We start from the raw sequence: 15,748 nt of genomic DNA, 5'->3' as shown, positions 1-15,748 counted from the left end.
TGAGACACCAGAGGAGCTCCTAGAGGAGGAGCCGGGAGCAAGCCTAGTGCGCGTCTGTGGCGGAGGCAGGAGCCCCAGCTCATCCGCCTTTTTGCAGCGTCTGACGCAGTAGGGCTCAGTACAGACTGGCTGCCTGTCAGAGACGCACACAGACCTCATGGCCTACAGGGATTCAGCCCTTCCTGGTCACGCTGGTGGGGAGGAAGGTGACTGGACCACTGCCTTCAGGAGCCTCCCACGCTGCCAGTGTGCAAGGAGGGTCAGACCATTCCGAGAGGGTGCAGCCGGCTCTGGCCCGCGTCCTGCATGCCCCCCGGGGTCCTGAGTCCAGCAGGTACCCTGTGGGCAGTGGTCCAGACTCGGCTCCCAGGGCCTCCTCCAGTCCCGGCACCTGCAGAGGGACTCCTGGCCTTGACCGTGCTCATCACTGTGCCGCACTCCTGGCCCAGAGCATCACGTCTCCATACAGGCAGGGTCTTTCTGGCCGGACTAGGCCCTCGGCCCTAGCTCTCCCCACAGAGTCCTGCCCCAAGGCGCTGTGTGACACTGGGGCACAGCCCTCCTTCCCACTGGAACCCATGAGAGCCCACTCTTCCAAATCCAGTTCCTGCCCAGGGACCATAATCCCAGCCGCCCTTGCTGAGTGCCCTTCCCTGCCAGGGGGGACCTGGTCCTTGGCTTGCGGTGAGGAATGGAGAGCCTGGGGCAGCCCGTGAAGGAGCACCACTGTCCCTGTCTTAGAGCTGAAGACGCTGAGGAGGACAGAGGGTGAGGGGCCGGCTCGGAAGCTCCTGCTCTTCCAGGACCACTGTGCTCCCTGAGACCTCTCTTGAACACAGGGAAATTAAAGACACTTCTCTTCCATAGTCCCACCTCTCCCGGGCCAGACGGAGTCCCAAGATCCGGCCACCTGGCTCTCAAGGCACAACCACACTCCGTGCTGATGCCTCGTGGGTCCTCCTGGGGCTGCCTGAGAGGCTGGACAAAAGGAGCAGGTCTGGAGCCCAGCACAGTGCCTGCCACACGGCCAGCTCCTCAGAGATGTGGCGGCCCCTGGGATGGTGACAGGCCATGGCTGGAGAGGACAGGAGCTGCAGATCCCTATTCTGCCTTGAGCTCGAGATCAGAGACCCCTTCGGGTGCTAAAAATGCTTCCATGCGGGGATCGACTAGGCCTGAATCAGTGGGTCTTGGGTGCTGTGTACTGTGTTTGCCACTAGATGGCAGTGCTGCCTCTTCCCTTCCAGCACTTGGGCACTCCCATCTCCGCTCTTAACTGGTGACCGCGACCCAGGCAGTAGACCTGCACCCAGATCCCACACAGCGAGCCCCGCTTTCTCCCATAGGGCCTGAGCAGCAACACTCAGGTCCACTGCAAACTCCTTGGGTCCCAAGGCAGAATCAAGATGATTGACCGTGGAGGAGGAGTGGGGCCATTTGTCCCAGAGGACCCCCTCTCCAGTCCCTTAGGGGAGTCTCCACTTGGCCTAACTGAGGACGTGACTTTCTGGTTCAGGCACGGAGCCCAGATCACAAATCCTGCCAAATACGGGAGCCGCGGCCCCAAACCATGGTCATTTGGGGACCATCGTGACTTTTTATATCATTGCCATAAATAAAAATGCAGTATTTCTTGTCCACAAGTAGAAGGCAGAGTACAAATAATAGGATAAAAACAAAGCAGCTCCCTTAAATCCTAGTTAGATCCGGCTGCCTTCCCTCCCCCTCCCTCCCCTCCCAAGGAAGAGGTGAGTAAGTACCAACTGGGCTGGGTACCAAGCAGACTCACAAAGCCCCCAAAAGACTTTTGAAGGGATAAGAATTGGGAAAGGATTCAGTGAGGTCCTTGCTCTGTCCAGGAGCCAGCAGATGAGCCCTCATCTCACACTTTGAGAAATGCTTCGAGGGATCATGTCTCCAGACACACAAAGTCAACTTCTCCTTCGGGTTTGTCGAAGGCAGGTTCTCCATATGTGTCCTTAAATACAAGGACCCGAAGGAGAGCCACGGGCAGGAAGGACTCCGAACCAGGTGTCCCGGCCAGAGGAAGTGCCCTCGGTGGACAGGAGGTGGGCAGCTCCCCAGTGCGACCCGGTGGCCCCTGGGTGATGTTCAGGGGACTGTCCAGGCTCTCTGCACCCTCCGAGTGCCACAAATTCTTGATTAAGTAGTTGGGGTTTTTTTTTTAAATCATATTTGTAACATCTTTACTGCTGCAAAACCAGTCTCTCCATAAATGTGATGTATCAAATCTTAGCACACTGGGGCCGCCAACCTGTTCCACCTGTGGGACAGGGGACTCTCAGCCCTGCTAAGCCCCGAGCAGACCTAGGCTGGCCCTATCTCCACTCATCTGAACCACACCGGGAGAACGGTCTGCTCTGCAGCCTTTTCTCTGCATGAGTCAGCTCTCCCACGGTACTGTGCAGCCGCAGAAACGTGCCCGCTTGTCGAAACAGGCCTCAGACATCCCAAACCCCTTGTTCCCAATATCTGTGATCCTCACAGCAGCCTCCTCGCTCAAAGTGAAGAGTGTAGCCCGAGACCTCGGGATCATGCAGCCAGCCCCGTCCAGGGAAGCAGCTGGTGGCTGACCTTCCGCAGGGGGGATGTGAAGAACCAGGAACAGCCCCAGGCAGGGGGAGCCCCTTGGAGGGCCTCCCGGACCCCCAGCACGCAAGAGACATTGATCAGCCAGCACGCCGCGCCTCTGCCCCTTCCAGCCGCAGCCCCCCTCCTGCACCGGCACCAGCCAAGACCAGAGAAACAGTCCGGATCTTTGGCTTCAAGTCCCTGCACCAGAAAGACCCTTAAGGGCCAGGGTGCGGCAAGAGGGCGGCCGCTGCTGCTGGAGAGCAGAGGGGGGCTGGGTGCAGGCGGAGATTAGGTGAGGGTGACACATTCTCTCCATCATCAAGTCCTTCCCTTCCGGCCACGGAAATCTGGGAGATTCTCCCAGGACCAGGTATAGCTTCCCGCAGGGCTGGTGGAATTTATGGGTGACACAGAGATCCAGGCGTCGTGCCTGGGCCCCCCAGACGTGACTGTGTTCGAGCATCATTGTTCTACCTGTGACCTCCACACACAAGCAAACCATAGCTTTACACGGGCGTCCTCTTCCACTTCTGTCACTTCTCAGGACTGCTGGTGACCACAGAGGCTGGGACATGCTTCGTTTGAACCCAGATACGGGTTCCCAATCCGGACGTCATCCCTTGGGAGCTGTGTGGCCGTGACTGAGTGGGCGCAGCGTGAACGCATCCGTTTTAATTTATAAAACAGATGGAAGCTTGCGAACGAGTTCTTTCATTCTGGAATTTTCCATGTTGGCCCTCCACATGAGATTTTTCTTGTGTGTGTTTTAAAAGCCTCTGTGGCTGCAGGGAGAAAACGTTTGGAAATGTCGGACGCAATGATTCGTGGGTCCTTCGGAAAGGCCATGCGAGCCTGGACTCTGGGCAGCGTCCTCCCTCTGCTACTCCTATGCCGGTGACACCTCCGGGTTCTGCCGGCTCCAGCACCTCTGTTTCAGAGCTGTGGTTCGCTTCTCTTTCTGCAGCTTCGTCCAGAAGATTCCGGTACGTAGAGAAGGACATCTGCCCCGTCCTGGGCCCCAGTAGAGGGGCGGGGGGTGGGGGGTGGTCATCTGTCAGAGATGCCCCAGATGCCCACAGGCCTGATGCACCGGGTCCGCTCCCACACCACAGATGGGGACACCTAGTCTTCCGGAGGCTCAGACCTTGGCTGCCAGCCGCACCTGCGGCAGGTTCTCAGGTCGTGGTGCTGGGCTGACAGCAATGGCCCCCGTCCCCAGTCCCCAGACCAGAGCTCGGAAGCAAACCCGTGCCTCTCACCCAGCTCCCTCCTGCCCGGGACTCACCTTGACAAGATGTGCCCATTTACTTGGTGTTCCCCCAAGGCTGCAGGTGCCCCAGTAGAGTCTCTGCAGACGGGGGGAACTGAGCCAGGCCAGGGCCCCCGGGGCAGCACTGCTCTGAGACTCCCTCCCCCGACCCCCGGCCAGCACAGGGTAGGACTTTGTGATGCGACAAACAGGACAGCGTGGACTCTTGTACCCCTGCTCTCCTGTTGCTACATTCAAGTCAGGGCAGGGGTGTCCCCTGAAGGAGGACCAGCCACACTGTGCCCGCTCCTCCCCAGCCAGCCCTGGTCACCTGTCACCCTGCAGCACCCAGCCTGTGTGTCACCAGGTAAGGAGGGGGCTTCAGCAGGGAGAGGCAGAGTGTCTCTGGGGGAGCTGGGGGTCTGGTATGGGGGCCTCACCTGGCCAGAGAGGAGGATGAGGCTCCCGAGAGGGGGCAGCGAGGCCCTCTGGCCCTCCAGCCCCGGAGCAAGCACGCGTGCGTGAGCCCCCGCCTGCTGTACAACCTGCTGTTGTACCATCTTGGGAAAGCGCCGTGACCCCTGAGCCTCAGTCTCCCCAGCAGTAAAATGGGCTAACTCTGGTCCCACCCACATGGAGTTCGGCCATGGGTGGCCCCAGCGCATAATGACACATAATGGCACATACATGCCCAAGCTGCTCGCAGCAAGACGTTGACCTTGGTCGTCAGGACCTGTCGCAGCTAGACGAGGGCTCTCCTCAGGGCGCTCACCCCTCCCAACTCCCAGCACCACACCCTCTTCCACCGGCCACACTGGGGCCCGGCAGAGGCAGACAGGGGCAGGTCAGCCCTCAAGCCTCCGTCTGTCTGGATCTTGGGCCTCTCACCTCGGCTCTGTTTCCTGACTCAGAGTCTCTGAAATCAGGCTGGAGCCTCACATGTGGTGAGCAAGTTCCCCAGGGGGCCCCACGCTCCACTGCCTGAACCTCAAGTCCGGCGGAGGGACCACAGATCCGGCAAGGTCACCCCATCCCACCTCCGCACCCTCCCCACAGCCAGGAACGCTGTGGCCTCTCGGGCTCCTGACTGTTCTCAGAAGGTTCTGGCTTGACTTTCACTTGCGCTTTTCCCCTGGCCGGGGTTTCTCTGTCCAGCTAACCCCGTCGGAGACTCGGCCCGGGCACTGCCTCCCCCTTCCTGCCTGGAGACGCAGGCTGCGATCTGACCCCGCTCCCGTCCTTCCTCTGCAAGTCCTGGCCGCCCTCAAGAGTCAGCCGGAGATCCCTGAACCCCCGGCGCAAACCCAAGTCCCAGGCCAGGGTCCCCCCCCCCCCCTCCACGGCCTCTGGTTCCACCCCAGAGAACACACAGCTGGGCTGGGCAGCGTCCAGACCTCAGTTAGCCCTGGGCTCTGCCGGCTGCCCCAGCCCGGCTCTACCCGAGTTCTCGGCCTCTGCTTCCCCAGGCCCTCGCCTTGGTCAGAGGCCCCTCGTTTATGCCTTTCAGCTGCTCCGCCGAGATTGGGCTCTTCTGGTTTCTGACCCAGCCTTGCCGTTTACTGAAGGGGGTGTGACTGTGGGAAGGTCATGTGCCTCAGTTTCCTTGTCTGTAAAATCCTGTAATGGCAGCTCCCAGGAGGGGAAGCTGCGGCACATTGTGCTGTAATGCAAGGGACGCACTGAGCCTCCTGGTGGGGTGAGCGGAGCATAAACGGCGCCACCCTTCCCAACCCTGGCCTTGGGTGTTCTGGGGATCAGCGTGGCTCTGCATCACTGCACTCACACGGGGGGGCCTCGCCCGCGATTGGGAGAACGTGGGCTCCTCTGCAATCCCTTTTCCCGTTTGAAGCAGCCTCCAAGGTTGACAGCCTAGTGCGGGGGCTTGGAGGCTGCCGCCCCGGGCCAATGAGGCTGAGCACAGCCAGGCCACACCCCGCACCCGCTCCCCTTGTCCCCAACTTCTGACAACTCCGTCTTGGGCAGACAAGAAGCTGGGAAGGTGGTCCTGGGGGCGGGGGCCGAGGCCCCACCTACCATGTCCCCCAGAACCACCTTCCCTGCCTCTCCAGCTCCCAAGACAGAGAGCAGGTGTACCGCTGGGCGGGAGCCTGAAGCTCTGGAGGAAAAGTGGTCCTGGACAAAATCACCTTTAGGTCAGACGCTCACGTGCCTGCAGTCCCTTCTGTGTGAGTGGCCGGGGCAGTGGTACCATGGAGACACAAGTGGGGGGCTTAGAGCAGCAGAAACCTATCTTCTCCCAGGTCTGGAGGCCAGAACCTAAGATCACAGTATGGGCAGGACCATACCCCACAGTATGGGGGAGGCCCCCTCCTGCCTCTCCCAACTCTGGGGGCCCCGGGCTTCCCTAGCCTATGGCCTCATCCTCCAAAGCTCTGCCTCCGTGGACCCATGGCTTCCCTGTGTCTGTCAAGTTGCCTTCTCTTTCTCTCTTTTTTTTTTTTTTTTTGTCAGAGAGAGTGAGCACAGGCAGACAGAGTGGCAGGCAGAGGCAGAGGGAGAAGCAGGCTTCCTGCTGAGCAAGGAGCCCGATGTGGGACTCGATCCCAGGACGCTGGGATCATGACCTGAGCCGAAGGCAGCCGCTTAGCCAACTGAGCCACCCAGGCATCCCTTTTTTTTCCCCCCTCTTTCTTTTTTTTTGGTTTTTAAGATTTTATTTGTTTGACAGACAGAGACAGCAGAGAGAAGGAACACAAGCAGGGGGAGCAGTAGGCAGAGGCAGAGGGAGAAGCAGACCCCCCGCTGAGCAGGGAGCCCGATGCGGGGCTCCGTCCTGGGACCCTGGGACCATGACCTGAGCCGAAGGCAGCCGCTTAATGACCGAGCCCCCCAGGCGCCCCTCGCCTTCTCTCTTAAAACAACACCTGTCTTTGGACAGGGCCTGTGCTGAATCCGTGAGGGTCTCATCTCTAGATCCTTAATGGATTATATCTGCAAAGATCCTTTTTCCGAATACCGGTCACATACAGGTTCCTGGGGTTAGGACTTGGGTGTGTCTTTGGGGGAACTACCCTTCGGCCCGCGCTCCTGTATCCTCTCTGTCCGCGGTGGGATGGGGTCTCAGCGCTGCCCCGGAGAGAGTGTGGGGTTTGCATTCAACGTGTGCTGGACTAGCCACACCTGCTGCCCCCTCCTGCCGCTCCCCAAGCCACTTGCCGGGAGATGGCGGGAGCAGGGCTGGCCTAGCAGACTCTGGGCATCTGTGACAGAAAGTCCCGCAGAGGGCACCCGGACTGACCCTTTACAGATGAGAACCCTGACACCCTGGCTTTGCCTGGAAGCTTCTCCAATCCTGCCCTTCACCCCCGCACCCTGCCACTTCCGGGACCCTCGCTGACCGTCACAACAGCCTCTAGTCTTGGTCCTTTGGGCTGTCTCTGTTCTGCAATCCCCACAGGGGCCATCCCTCCCCCAGGAGCCCTCTGCCCCTCTCCCGAGACTCCCCTCTCTGCTCTGTGCACCTCAAGCCCCTCTGGCTTCTGCCTTTCCCACCTGCACCCCTGCAGGCGGTCTCCCTCTCGCCCAGCAGCCTCCGGCTGATGCCTTCAGCCTTTCTTCCCTGCCCTTGCCAAAAGCCTCCCGTGCCAGGGGACCGAGGTGTCTGTGCCCGCCCCTCCCCACACCCATCGTCAGTTTCGCGTCTGGTCTTTGCTGGCTCACCGTCCCCTCCTCTGATCTCTGAGCCCCACCAGGAACAGGCGGCATGGTCTGTCCCCCAAGCTCCTGGCCCTTGCCCACACAGAGCACCAGCCCCACACTGGCTGAATGAATGGAATGTGACCTACCCCAATTCCATGGCCAGAAAGCGGCTCCCACGCTGGTGTTCTTAGCCTCCACTGGCAGGAAAGCCACGTGACCACTCCCAGAGTGCCAGGGGCCTTAAGGCACCATGTAGGAGCTGACGTCTCTGATGCTGTGCCTCCAGTGACAGAAAGGTCAGTCCCAGAGGAAGGAGCCCAGGAGAGAGCTGTCCTGGTGATCTCTTGCATAAAGGTCACCCATAGGCTCAGCTTATATAATGATATTTATTGAGCACCTGCTATGCGCAAGCCCTTAAGTGGGAACAGAACAGAAAACACCCTGGCTTCGGGAAAATTGCATCCCAGTGTGGGTGTCCAGACAAACAAATGGATAAGTAAGCATGAAGTATGTGAAGTGGTGGCGAGGGCATATAGAGAAACACAGCTGGATAAGGAGGGTGGGAGTTACTCTTTTATACAGGGTGTTCTGGTCTCACTGGGAAGACATTTGAGCAGAGACTTGAATGAACTAAGGGAACAAGTCCCGTGGATGTCTGAGAGAAGGGCATTCTCAGTCCAGGGAACAGCAGGGGCAAAGGGCTTGTGGCACAGTTGTGCTGAAAGCAGCCAGAAGCCCAGAAGGGCAGGGCAGTGGGAGACGTCAGACAGGTGAGGAGGGCAGGTCAGAGAAGACTGGTTTGGACCCCTGGCAAGAGGGAGGTCATCAGAGGGCTAGGGACACTGTCTGGCTTTGGGTGGTGTGGTCATCCCAGTGGCTGGGTGGAGGACGGGCTGTGGTCTGAGCAAGACCGGGTGCCACATGCTCCGTTCATTCGGGAGGCCATGTGGCAGAGACTTGGTGGCTGCAGACATTGTTCAAGGTGGTCAAACTCCAGACGGTTTTGCGGGCAGGGGGGTTGCTGATGACTTGGGTGTGAATGGAGGAGTCAGCCTTGACTCCGAGCAGCTGGAGGGAAGGAAGGGCACTTCCGGGGAGCCGTCCTGGTCCCCACAGGGAACTAAGGACGGGGAGGTCTGGCCTCTGAGTCTCCCTTCCCCCCAGCTGTATCTTCCCCCCACCAGTCGCTGCCTGTCCCTTCCTGTCCCTGCCAGAGCCCGAGGATCATGCTGAGGGACACTCCAGCTCCTTCCCACCTGGCAGGAGGCAGGAAGCCTGCCAGGGCACACACAACCTGCGGGGCCAGTGGGGGGCGGCGTGCAGGCTCGCCAAATCCTCCTTCCAGGGATGTGGTCACAGTGGTAGGGACACAGAAACTCCCAATTAGGGGCCTGGAGAGGATCCAAAAACCCTGGGCCTCTGCCAGCTGCAGACTCTTCCAGATCAGGGTGTGTATACAAGGGAGAGGTGGGAGGGAGCAGTCAGAATGGAAAAGACCCAGAACCCCAAGCCGGTTGACCTGGTTTCTAGGCCCAGCTCTGTCTCCTGGGCTCCTCCATGGAGAAGGAGGGTGAGGAGGAGGGGAGGAGGGCAAAGGAGGGGGACATTTCTGTGAGCTTACTGTATGCCAGGCTTTGTTGTCCATACGCTGTGCCCTTCCCAGTCCTGTGCAATGGTCGCTAATTTTGTCCCCATTTTACCAGTGAGGAAACTGAGGCCCAGAGCCGTTAAGTTGCTTGCCCCAGGTCACTCCGTTGGGAACCGGCCCCTGAAGGGTGTTGCTCACCACACGGCCTCTCAAAGCCCCATGTGGCCGGCCTCCACCCGCCACACCGTCATGCCCCGTTCCCCAGCCCCAGTCCCACTGCGGTCCTCACACCAAACCTGCCAGCCCCAGGGCCTTTGCCTGTGCTGTTCTCTGCCTAGAGTGCTCTTCCTGTGGCTGACTCTCCGCCCATGCCCTGTGGGTATCAGTGGAAATGTCACTTCCTCAGAGACATTCCCTGACCACCCACCTTCCCCCACATCCAGGCATCGTCTTGCTCCCCCGTGCAGCTCGGAATACAATGGTGAGCCCCGAGACCAAGGTCCTCCCTGCGGCCTTGCCTGGGGGACCCAGCCCCTGCCACCAGCTTCAGCCCACAGGATTTTCCTGACCCCTCACCTCTCTCCCACCTCTGGAATATGCATGATCTCCTTGAACTGTACCTCAAGCTAGCTGGTCTCACCCCACCCGCGCCTCAGGGGTCACTGATCTGGTTGAAAGACTTGGGCCTCTCTCAGCCTCACCAGCATCTTCAGCCCATCCTCAGGGAGCCTTTCCTGGAGTGACCGTCCCGCAGGGCACTTGTGAAACCAGAATGGCTTCAATGACGAGCCCTAAATTGACAGAGCTGAGGGCAGCTGTGACCCATGGAGCCACTCTCCAAGGAGTGCCTGCCACCTCTCAGTCTATGGCAGGAATTGTCCAGGAAGAGCAGGCCTAGTGTGAGCCCCTAAAGACCCAATCTGGAACCTTCTGGCCATATGGGTTCCTCTTTTCCAGACATTTTCCAATTTTCTGTTAAGATGCGGGCTCAGAACCAAATATCATTGATCAGTGCCCAAACAGTACCTTCACCTCCACCTTCTATGGGTGATGCCCCTAGTAATGTGACCCCAGATTGCAACACAAAGTTCCCCCCCTCTTGCCCCTCCCACCAATCCCAGATCTAGAAAAACGGTTCTCAACTCTGGCTGACCATGGGGAGCACCCGGGGAGTTCTTCAAACTCCCAGCGCCTGAGCCACACCCCACACCAATTCAATCAGCAAGTGTCTCTGGAGTAGGAGACCAGGCTGGTATCCCGGGCCTTGCAGTCCTCCCAGCCCCAACCGCTGTATTTGACTCACTGAATCCCTGTTCTCTCCAGGCCTCAAGGGTGACAGTCGTTGCTTAGGTAAATGTCTAGCCAAGGGGTCCCAAAGTGTGTCCCAGGAAACACTGGTTCTGCAAGCAGTACGGGTGTGTGGGCGGCAAGTTTGAGAACTGTTGCTCTAAAGCCACCCCCTGCACGAGGTCATCCGATGAGTCACGGGGAAGGCAAAACACCTGAAATCAAGCTTCCTGTAGAACTATCCAGAAGGTCTGTTCCAGGAGAGCGTGTGGGCCCTTGTCCTGCAGTCAGTCAATCCATAGATACCGCCAGCACGCCCTGAGCCAGGCCCTGGACCACGGGGCATGTGAGCCCTCGGTGCGGCTGGGCTCGCCACTCCATACCCCAGCTCCCAGCTCACTCTTTCGCTCGGGTGGGCGCTGAGCTGAGGGGGGGGAGGAGGGAGGGTGTAACACAGGTGTCCTGTCCCCACGGAGCCAAGCGGAGGCCATGGAGGGCTTGGAGGTGTGCCTCTGCCCTGGTCAGCTGGCAGGAGGGGCGAGGCCCTAGCTCGAGTTCTGGGGACCCAAGTGGTGGGGAGGCCTCCGTGAAACTCCATAAGCATTTGCTTTTTTATGTTTGAATTTTATCTACATGCTGACCAGGCGTGCTCCGTGGAAACAGTACGGTCCTCAAAGTGCAAGTGGGTGTGGAGAGAGCAGTGTGTCCCCAGGCACCCAGCTCGCCACCTGGGAGAGAGCCTCCCTGTCCTGCCCCTTGCGCATCCTTCCTCCCCACCACCCCCCACTCCGCCTTCCTTTTCTCCCTCCTGCCTCTACTCTGCGTTCTTCCCTTCCCCTGTCTTGCACACACAGGGGCAGACCTGATTTCCCTCACAATCACAGGGCACCTCTCATGTCGTTCCAGAAAGCATGGCTGCAAAATGCTCCATTGTAAGAATGTGCCAGAACCTATTTAACGAGTCTCTTAACGATTGGCATTTGGTCCCGTCCCATTTTCAGCTCTTCTCAACAATGCTGCAATGAATCAGTCTAGACAGACATCACTTCAGATGGGTGCAAATCCATGTCTAAGACAAACCCCTCACAAGGGATGGTTGGGTTCACAGCCATGGGCATTGTTACCCCGAGAGACGGTCATTCCAGCTGCCACAGCCGCCCACGAGGACGCCTGAGGGGTGCAGTCCCTTTTATAAGGAATGCCTTTCTGTCCTAGAAAAACTCCCCACGTCCCCAGGGTTTTCTGGTTTCTGGTGTCGGAATCATTTCTTCCAATGACATCTTGTGCAGAAGGTTGAGAAGTAAAAGAGGGGGCAGGTAGGCTGTGGTGCGAACAGGGGTGGGTATCTCCTCCGTTGTCTGCCACTCCCAGGACACCCTTTAGGGGAGCCAGGAAGGGAACAAGAAGCATTGGGGCATCCTGGGGATAGCAGAGCAGGAAGGGACAAGGGGAGAGAGTGTCACTGGAGCGGAGGGAGACCTGGGGAGAGGAATCAGGCTGACACTGGCCGCAGTGTCTTCTCCGGGTGGCTACGGCCGACGACATGTCACCAGGCCGACACTGCACCCAGACCCGCTCGTGCCCACTCACTTGCCAGAGCTGATTGGGACCTTTTCAGGAGTTTTGTGAACCGGTTATGAAACACCCCCATGTTTAAAAATTATATGAATCGTATTCCAAACAAAGATAATCCATCCTTGGAACTCCTCACTTCCTGATGATTTTGCGGCATTTTGCCACAAGCTGTGATCATGATGTCATCTATGCCCGCGGCAGTCCTCCCGCACGCCTGTCCCCGACTTAGCGCGCGGAGCCGTCACAGCTCGACGCAGTAGCTTGAAACTGATGCTGGTGGCAACATTTACACCACAGAGAGTGACCAGCACTGTAAATGAGGGCTTCCCACCATGCCCCCGAGGCTGGCTGTTCAGGTTGGCCAGCACTCTACCATGCCCTCTCCTCTCCCCTCTGCCTTCTGCCCTCTGCCGTCCTGCTCCAGTCTGTCCTTGATGGAACCCAAGCAGAAGCCGGCCGGTCAGGGCACCAGGTTCCCGGGGCTCAGAGCAGGACAGAGAAGCTAGAGAACAGATGTGTGAGAAGCCAGTGGAAAAGAGTTGGCATGGGGGGCCCCTACCGACAGGGTGACTACAGACACCTTGGGACCCCCCAGCTCCCTCCGTGTGGGACGGACGTTTGGGCACCGTCTCTACCCCCCATCAGCGCTGAGCCAGGCAGGCAGCTGGGAACTGGCCGGTCTGCTGGGGAGGCTCGAGCCGGTACTCTGATTACGGATCAGACGACGTCAGGCCCGTGTAGCAGAACCTTCCACGTTCTTTAGAAGGAAGATAGTGTCGTCTTACTCAAAGAAAGCGGTGTTCCCATTGTGTCTGATTCATCGCCGGTGCGCTCACGCGCCGGGAGTCAGGGCTCCTCACACCCAAGCTGCACCAGAACCCCTGGAGGGCTCGTGGGAGCAGAGGCTGCCAGGCTAACCCCCCCTCCAACGACGTTCTGCCCTAGCTAATGGGGCATTGCCGTGAAGGAATGCATAGTTTGGTCTTTCTCCTGGCTCCTGGCCAGAGCTCTTCCAACCTTTGTAGCTTTCTGACCCATAAAGGATCCTAAAGCATCTTTTATGGTGATAGTTGATCTTTGACCCCAGTTCCGACACAGACGTCCTCCTGCAATCTTTCTTGGGTGGGGGGAGTGCCTTTTGTCCCACTGAGGTGACCCAGAGTGGCTCCAGCACAGCAGCCCCACCCCCCCATCCTCCTGGGAGGGGCGGTGGGGGCAGGACACCAGGCTCATGGTCCATCCTGCCTGTGTGACGAAGCGTCCCTTAAAGTCCCTAAGGTGTAGGGCTTGGAGGGCTTCCAGGCTGTGAGCACACCCACGTGCCAGGGGGTGGACACACCTGGGCTCCACAGGGACAGGAGCTCCTGTGCTCGGGACCCTCCCGGACCTCACCCTGCGTCCAGGGCCACAGCCATTGTAATGAACCAGTAATGGTTAGTTGCACCGTTCTCCGGTGTTCTGGGAGCCACGCGAGCAAACTAATGCGCCCGACGAGGGGTCATGGGAACCTGTGATTGCAGCCAAGTCAGAGTGTGGGTCAGGGTGTCTGTGGGGCTGAGCCCCTCACCCGCGGGGTCTGGGCCAGCTCCAGCTGGTGTCAGAACCGGTTGAGCTGTGGCAGAGGAGAATTGGTCGGTGCAGGAAACACCCACACATCTGGTGTCAGCAGCAGCGGGGATTTGAAGTAAAGGAAAGAGGCAGGTTTCCTAGACAGTGCGTCTGGGATGGGGTCCGAGACCTTCCTGAGCTCCCAGGTGCTGATGCATGAAAACACACTGCCCCGAGGGGGCCCACCTCTAAGGCTGCCCCCACAAATAGGAAGTGGCTCGCCGTGTTATCGCACCAAGCCCAGATGTGTGGCCTGGTGGACCAGGGGGACATTCATGGGCCAGGGTTTGCCTTGATCAAAAGGCCAGGTGCCCTCGAGAGGGGACCCAGCAAGGCCCAGGAGACAGGGAGGAGGAGTCTGGAACAAGCCAGGGAAGGCAGAGACCAGAGGGAACAGCCTGTGTGATTCCTTTTATAGCAAGTCCAAGAACAGGCAGCACTAACCTGTGGGGAGAAAATTCGGAGGCGGAGCTGGGTGTGTCGCATGCCTCGGTCTCCGTGGCGGCCCCACGGGCGTCCGCGTCCACCAAACACCGTCGAGCTGCACACGTGAGCCGTGTGCGTGCTTCACCAGCCGGGGGTCACACCTGCCTGCGTGTCCACCCAGCCTCGGCCTCGCTGATTCAGTAATTTCGTGGTTACAGCGGCCTCCTGCCCCCGAGACCCTGGCTGGGAGCAGCAGCCGCCGTCCCCACCCCAAGGCAAACTCGGGGTGCTCAGGAGAGCCTGAGCAAGTGTGGCTTACAGGAGGCGAGAGAACGTGGGGCCAGAGATGCTGGCCAGGGCCTAGGGCACACCAGTGGGTCACCAAGATGCTCTAGGGAGATTTGAGAGGCCCAGGAGGCTGTCCCCGGGACGGCAGTGGAGGGACGTGTGCTCCAGGCAGAAAGGACAGTTCATCTGGGAGGACAGAAGTGACATGTGTTCAGGGAACTGTGAGCCTCTGGGCTGGGTACAGTGTGAGGCCGGAGGTGGGAACGAGCCCAAGACCCGGCTAGGGAGACGAGCAGGGCTGCTGGGGCAGGGCCTTTCTCCCCTTAGGGCAGAGGCCACCTGCAAAGCACTGACGGGCCAGGCCGCTGGGTGTTGGGGCTGGTGGGGTCCAGCGCAGGGGCGGCACCAGTCCCCTAGAACAGGGGGGCACAGCTTCTGGAAAGCCATGTGTGGTTTCTAATAAGCTTGCACACTCGCCCTCCCTATGACCCGGCCGTCCGACTTCACCCCAAATAAATGAAAGCAGATGTCCCCACCGAGGCTTGCCTGGGAACCGTCACAGGAAAAAGCTGGGCATGGATAAGCCAGCTGTGGTGTATGCGGACACTGGAACTGGGCTCAGTAATAAAAAGGGGAACCACTGGCCCTCACGTCCATGCGAGTGAACCCCAGAGCCACAGAGTGGACAGAAAGATCCAGACACACGCGAGGACATTCTGTGAGATTCCGCTGATGTCAGGATCCAGAGCAGACAGCACTGATGCGTGGGGAAAGTCAGGAACGGGGTTGATGGGGAGGCCCCCAGGGAGGCTTCTGGGGTGCTGGGCACGGCTCCTGTCTTGACCCGGCTGGTGGTCACGTAGAAAGCATGTCTGCAGTCCTCGGTGTGTGGGACACTGTGTGCAGGTTATAACATACGTGTGTATGTATTTATATGTGTAGAAAATACTGATACTGAGGGGGGCAGAGCTGCAGGGGGCCTGGGCTGAGGGCCAGGTGGAGGGAGGTGAAGGGAGAGGCCATGATGGGATTCTGTACCCCCATTAGTCTGGACCTTTGGGAAGGAGGAGAGACCATACCCACGTCCCCTCTGACCTTTCTCACCACAGCAAGCCCCGCCTGCTGTCACTTTGACCTCTCTGCCCCTCCCATCCCCACAACACACACACACTCACACGTGTGTACACACACACATACACACACCATCCTGGAATCTGGCGGGTCCCCTGTGAGAACAGGAAGTGGCTAGAACCTTGATGCTTTCCTGGGACAGCTGCCATAGCCCCTGACCCATGCTTGCCCTCATCCTCCCCACCACCTTTTCACACCGCAGGCCTGATCCTGTCACCCTTCTGGGGCGGGGGGGGGTCTTCCTTTTGCTCTCAGTGTGGGGGCGGGGACCAAATTCCTTCCATGGCCACCAGCCCTATAGGATCTGGCTTCTGTGAGCCCTGGCTGTCCTTACTCAGACA

The 15,748-nt window shown here is 59.2% G+C and overlaps 1 protein-coding gene across 1 annotated transcript in view; it reads left to right on the top strand.

The window, feature by feature from the left end:
• Positions 1-15,748, top strand: part of OSGIN1 (oxidative stress induced growth inhibitor 1) — a 42,378-nt gene that overhangs the window by 7,527 nt on the left and 19,103 nt on the right. The window contains exons 2-3 of the mRNA XM_047710039.1: positions 3,369-3,578; positions 4,021-4,211. Of these exons, the coding sequence (XP_047565995.1) occupies positions 3,484-3,578; positions 4,021-4,211 (286 nt within the window). The 5' untranslated portion in view covers positions 3,369-3,483. The remainder of the gene's footprint in view (positions 1-3,368; positions 3,579-4,020; positions 4,212-15,748) is intronic.

This window comes from Lutra lutra, chromosome 17, assembly GCF_902655055.1.
Source record: "Lutra lutra chromosome 17, mLutLut1.2, whole genome shotgun sequence".
Classification (NCBI taxonomy): domain Eukaryota; kingdom Metazoa; phylum Chordata; class Mammalia; order Carnivora; family Mustelidae; genus Lutra; species Lutra lutra.
This window is presented reverse-complemented; position numbering and strand designations above follow the sequence as displayed.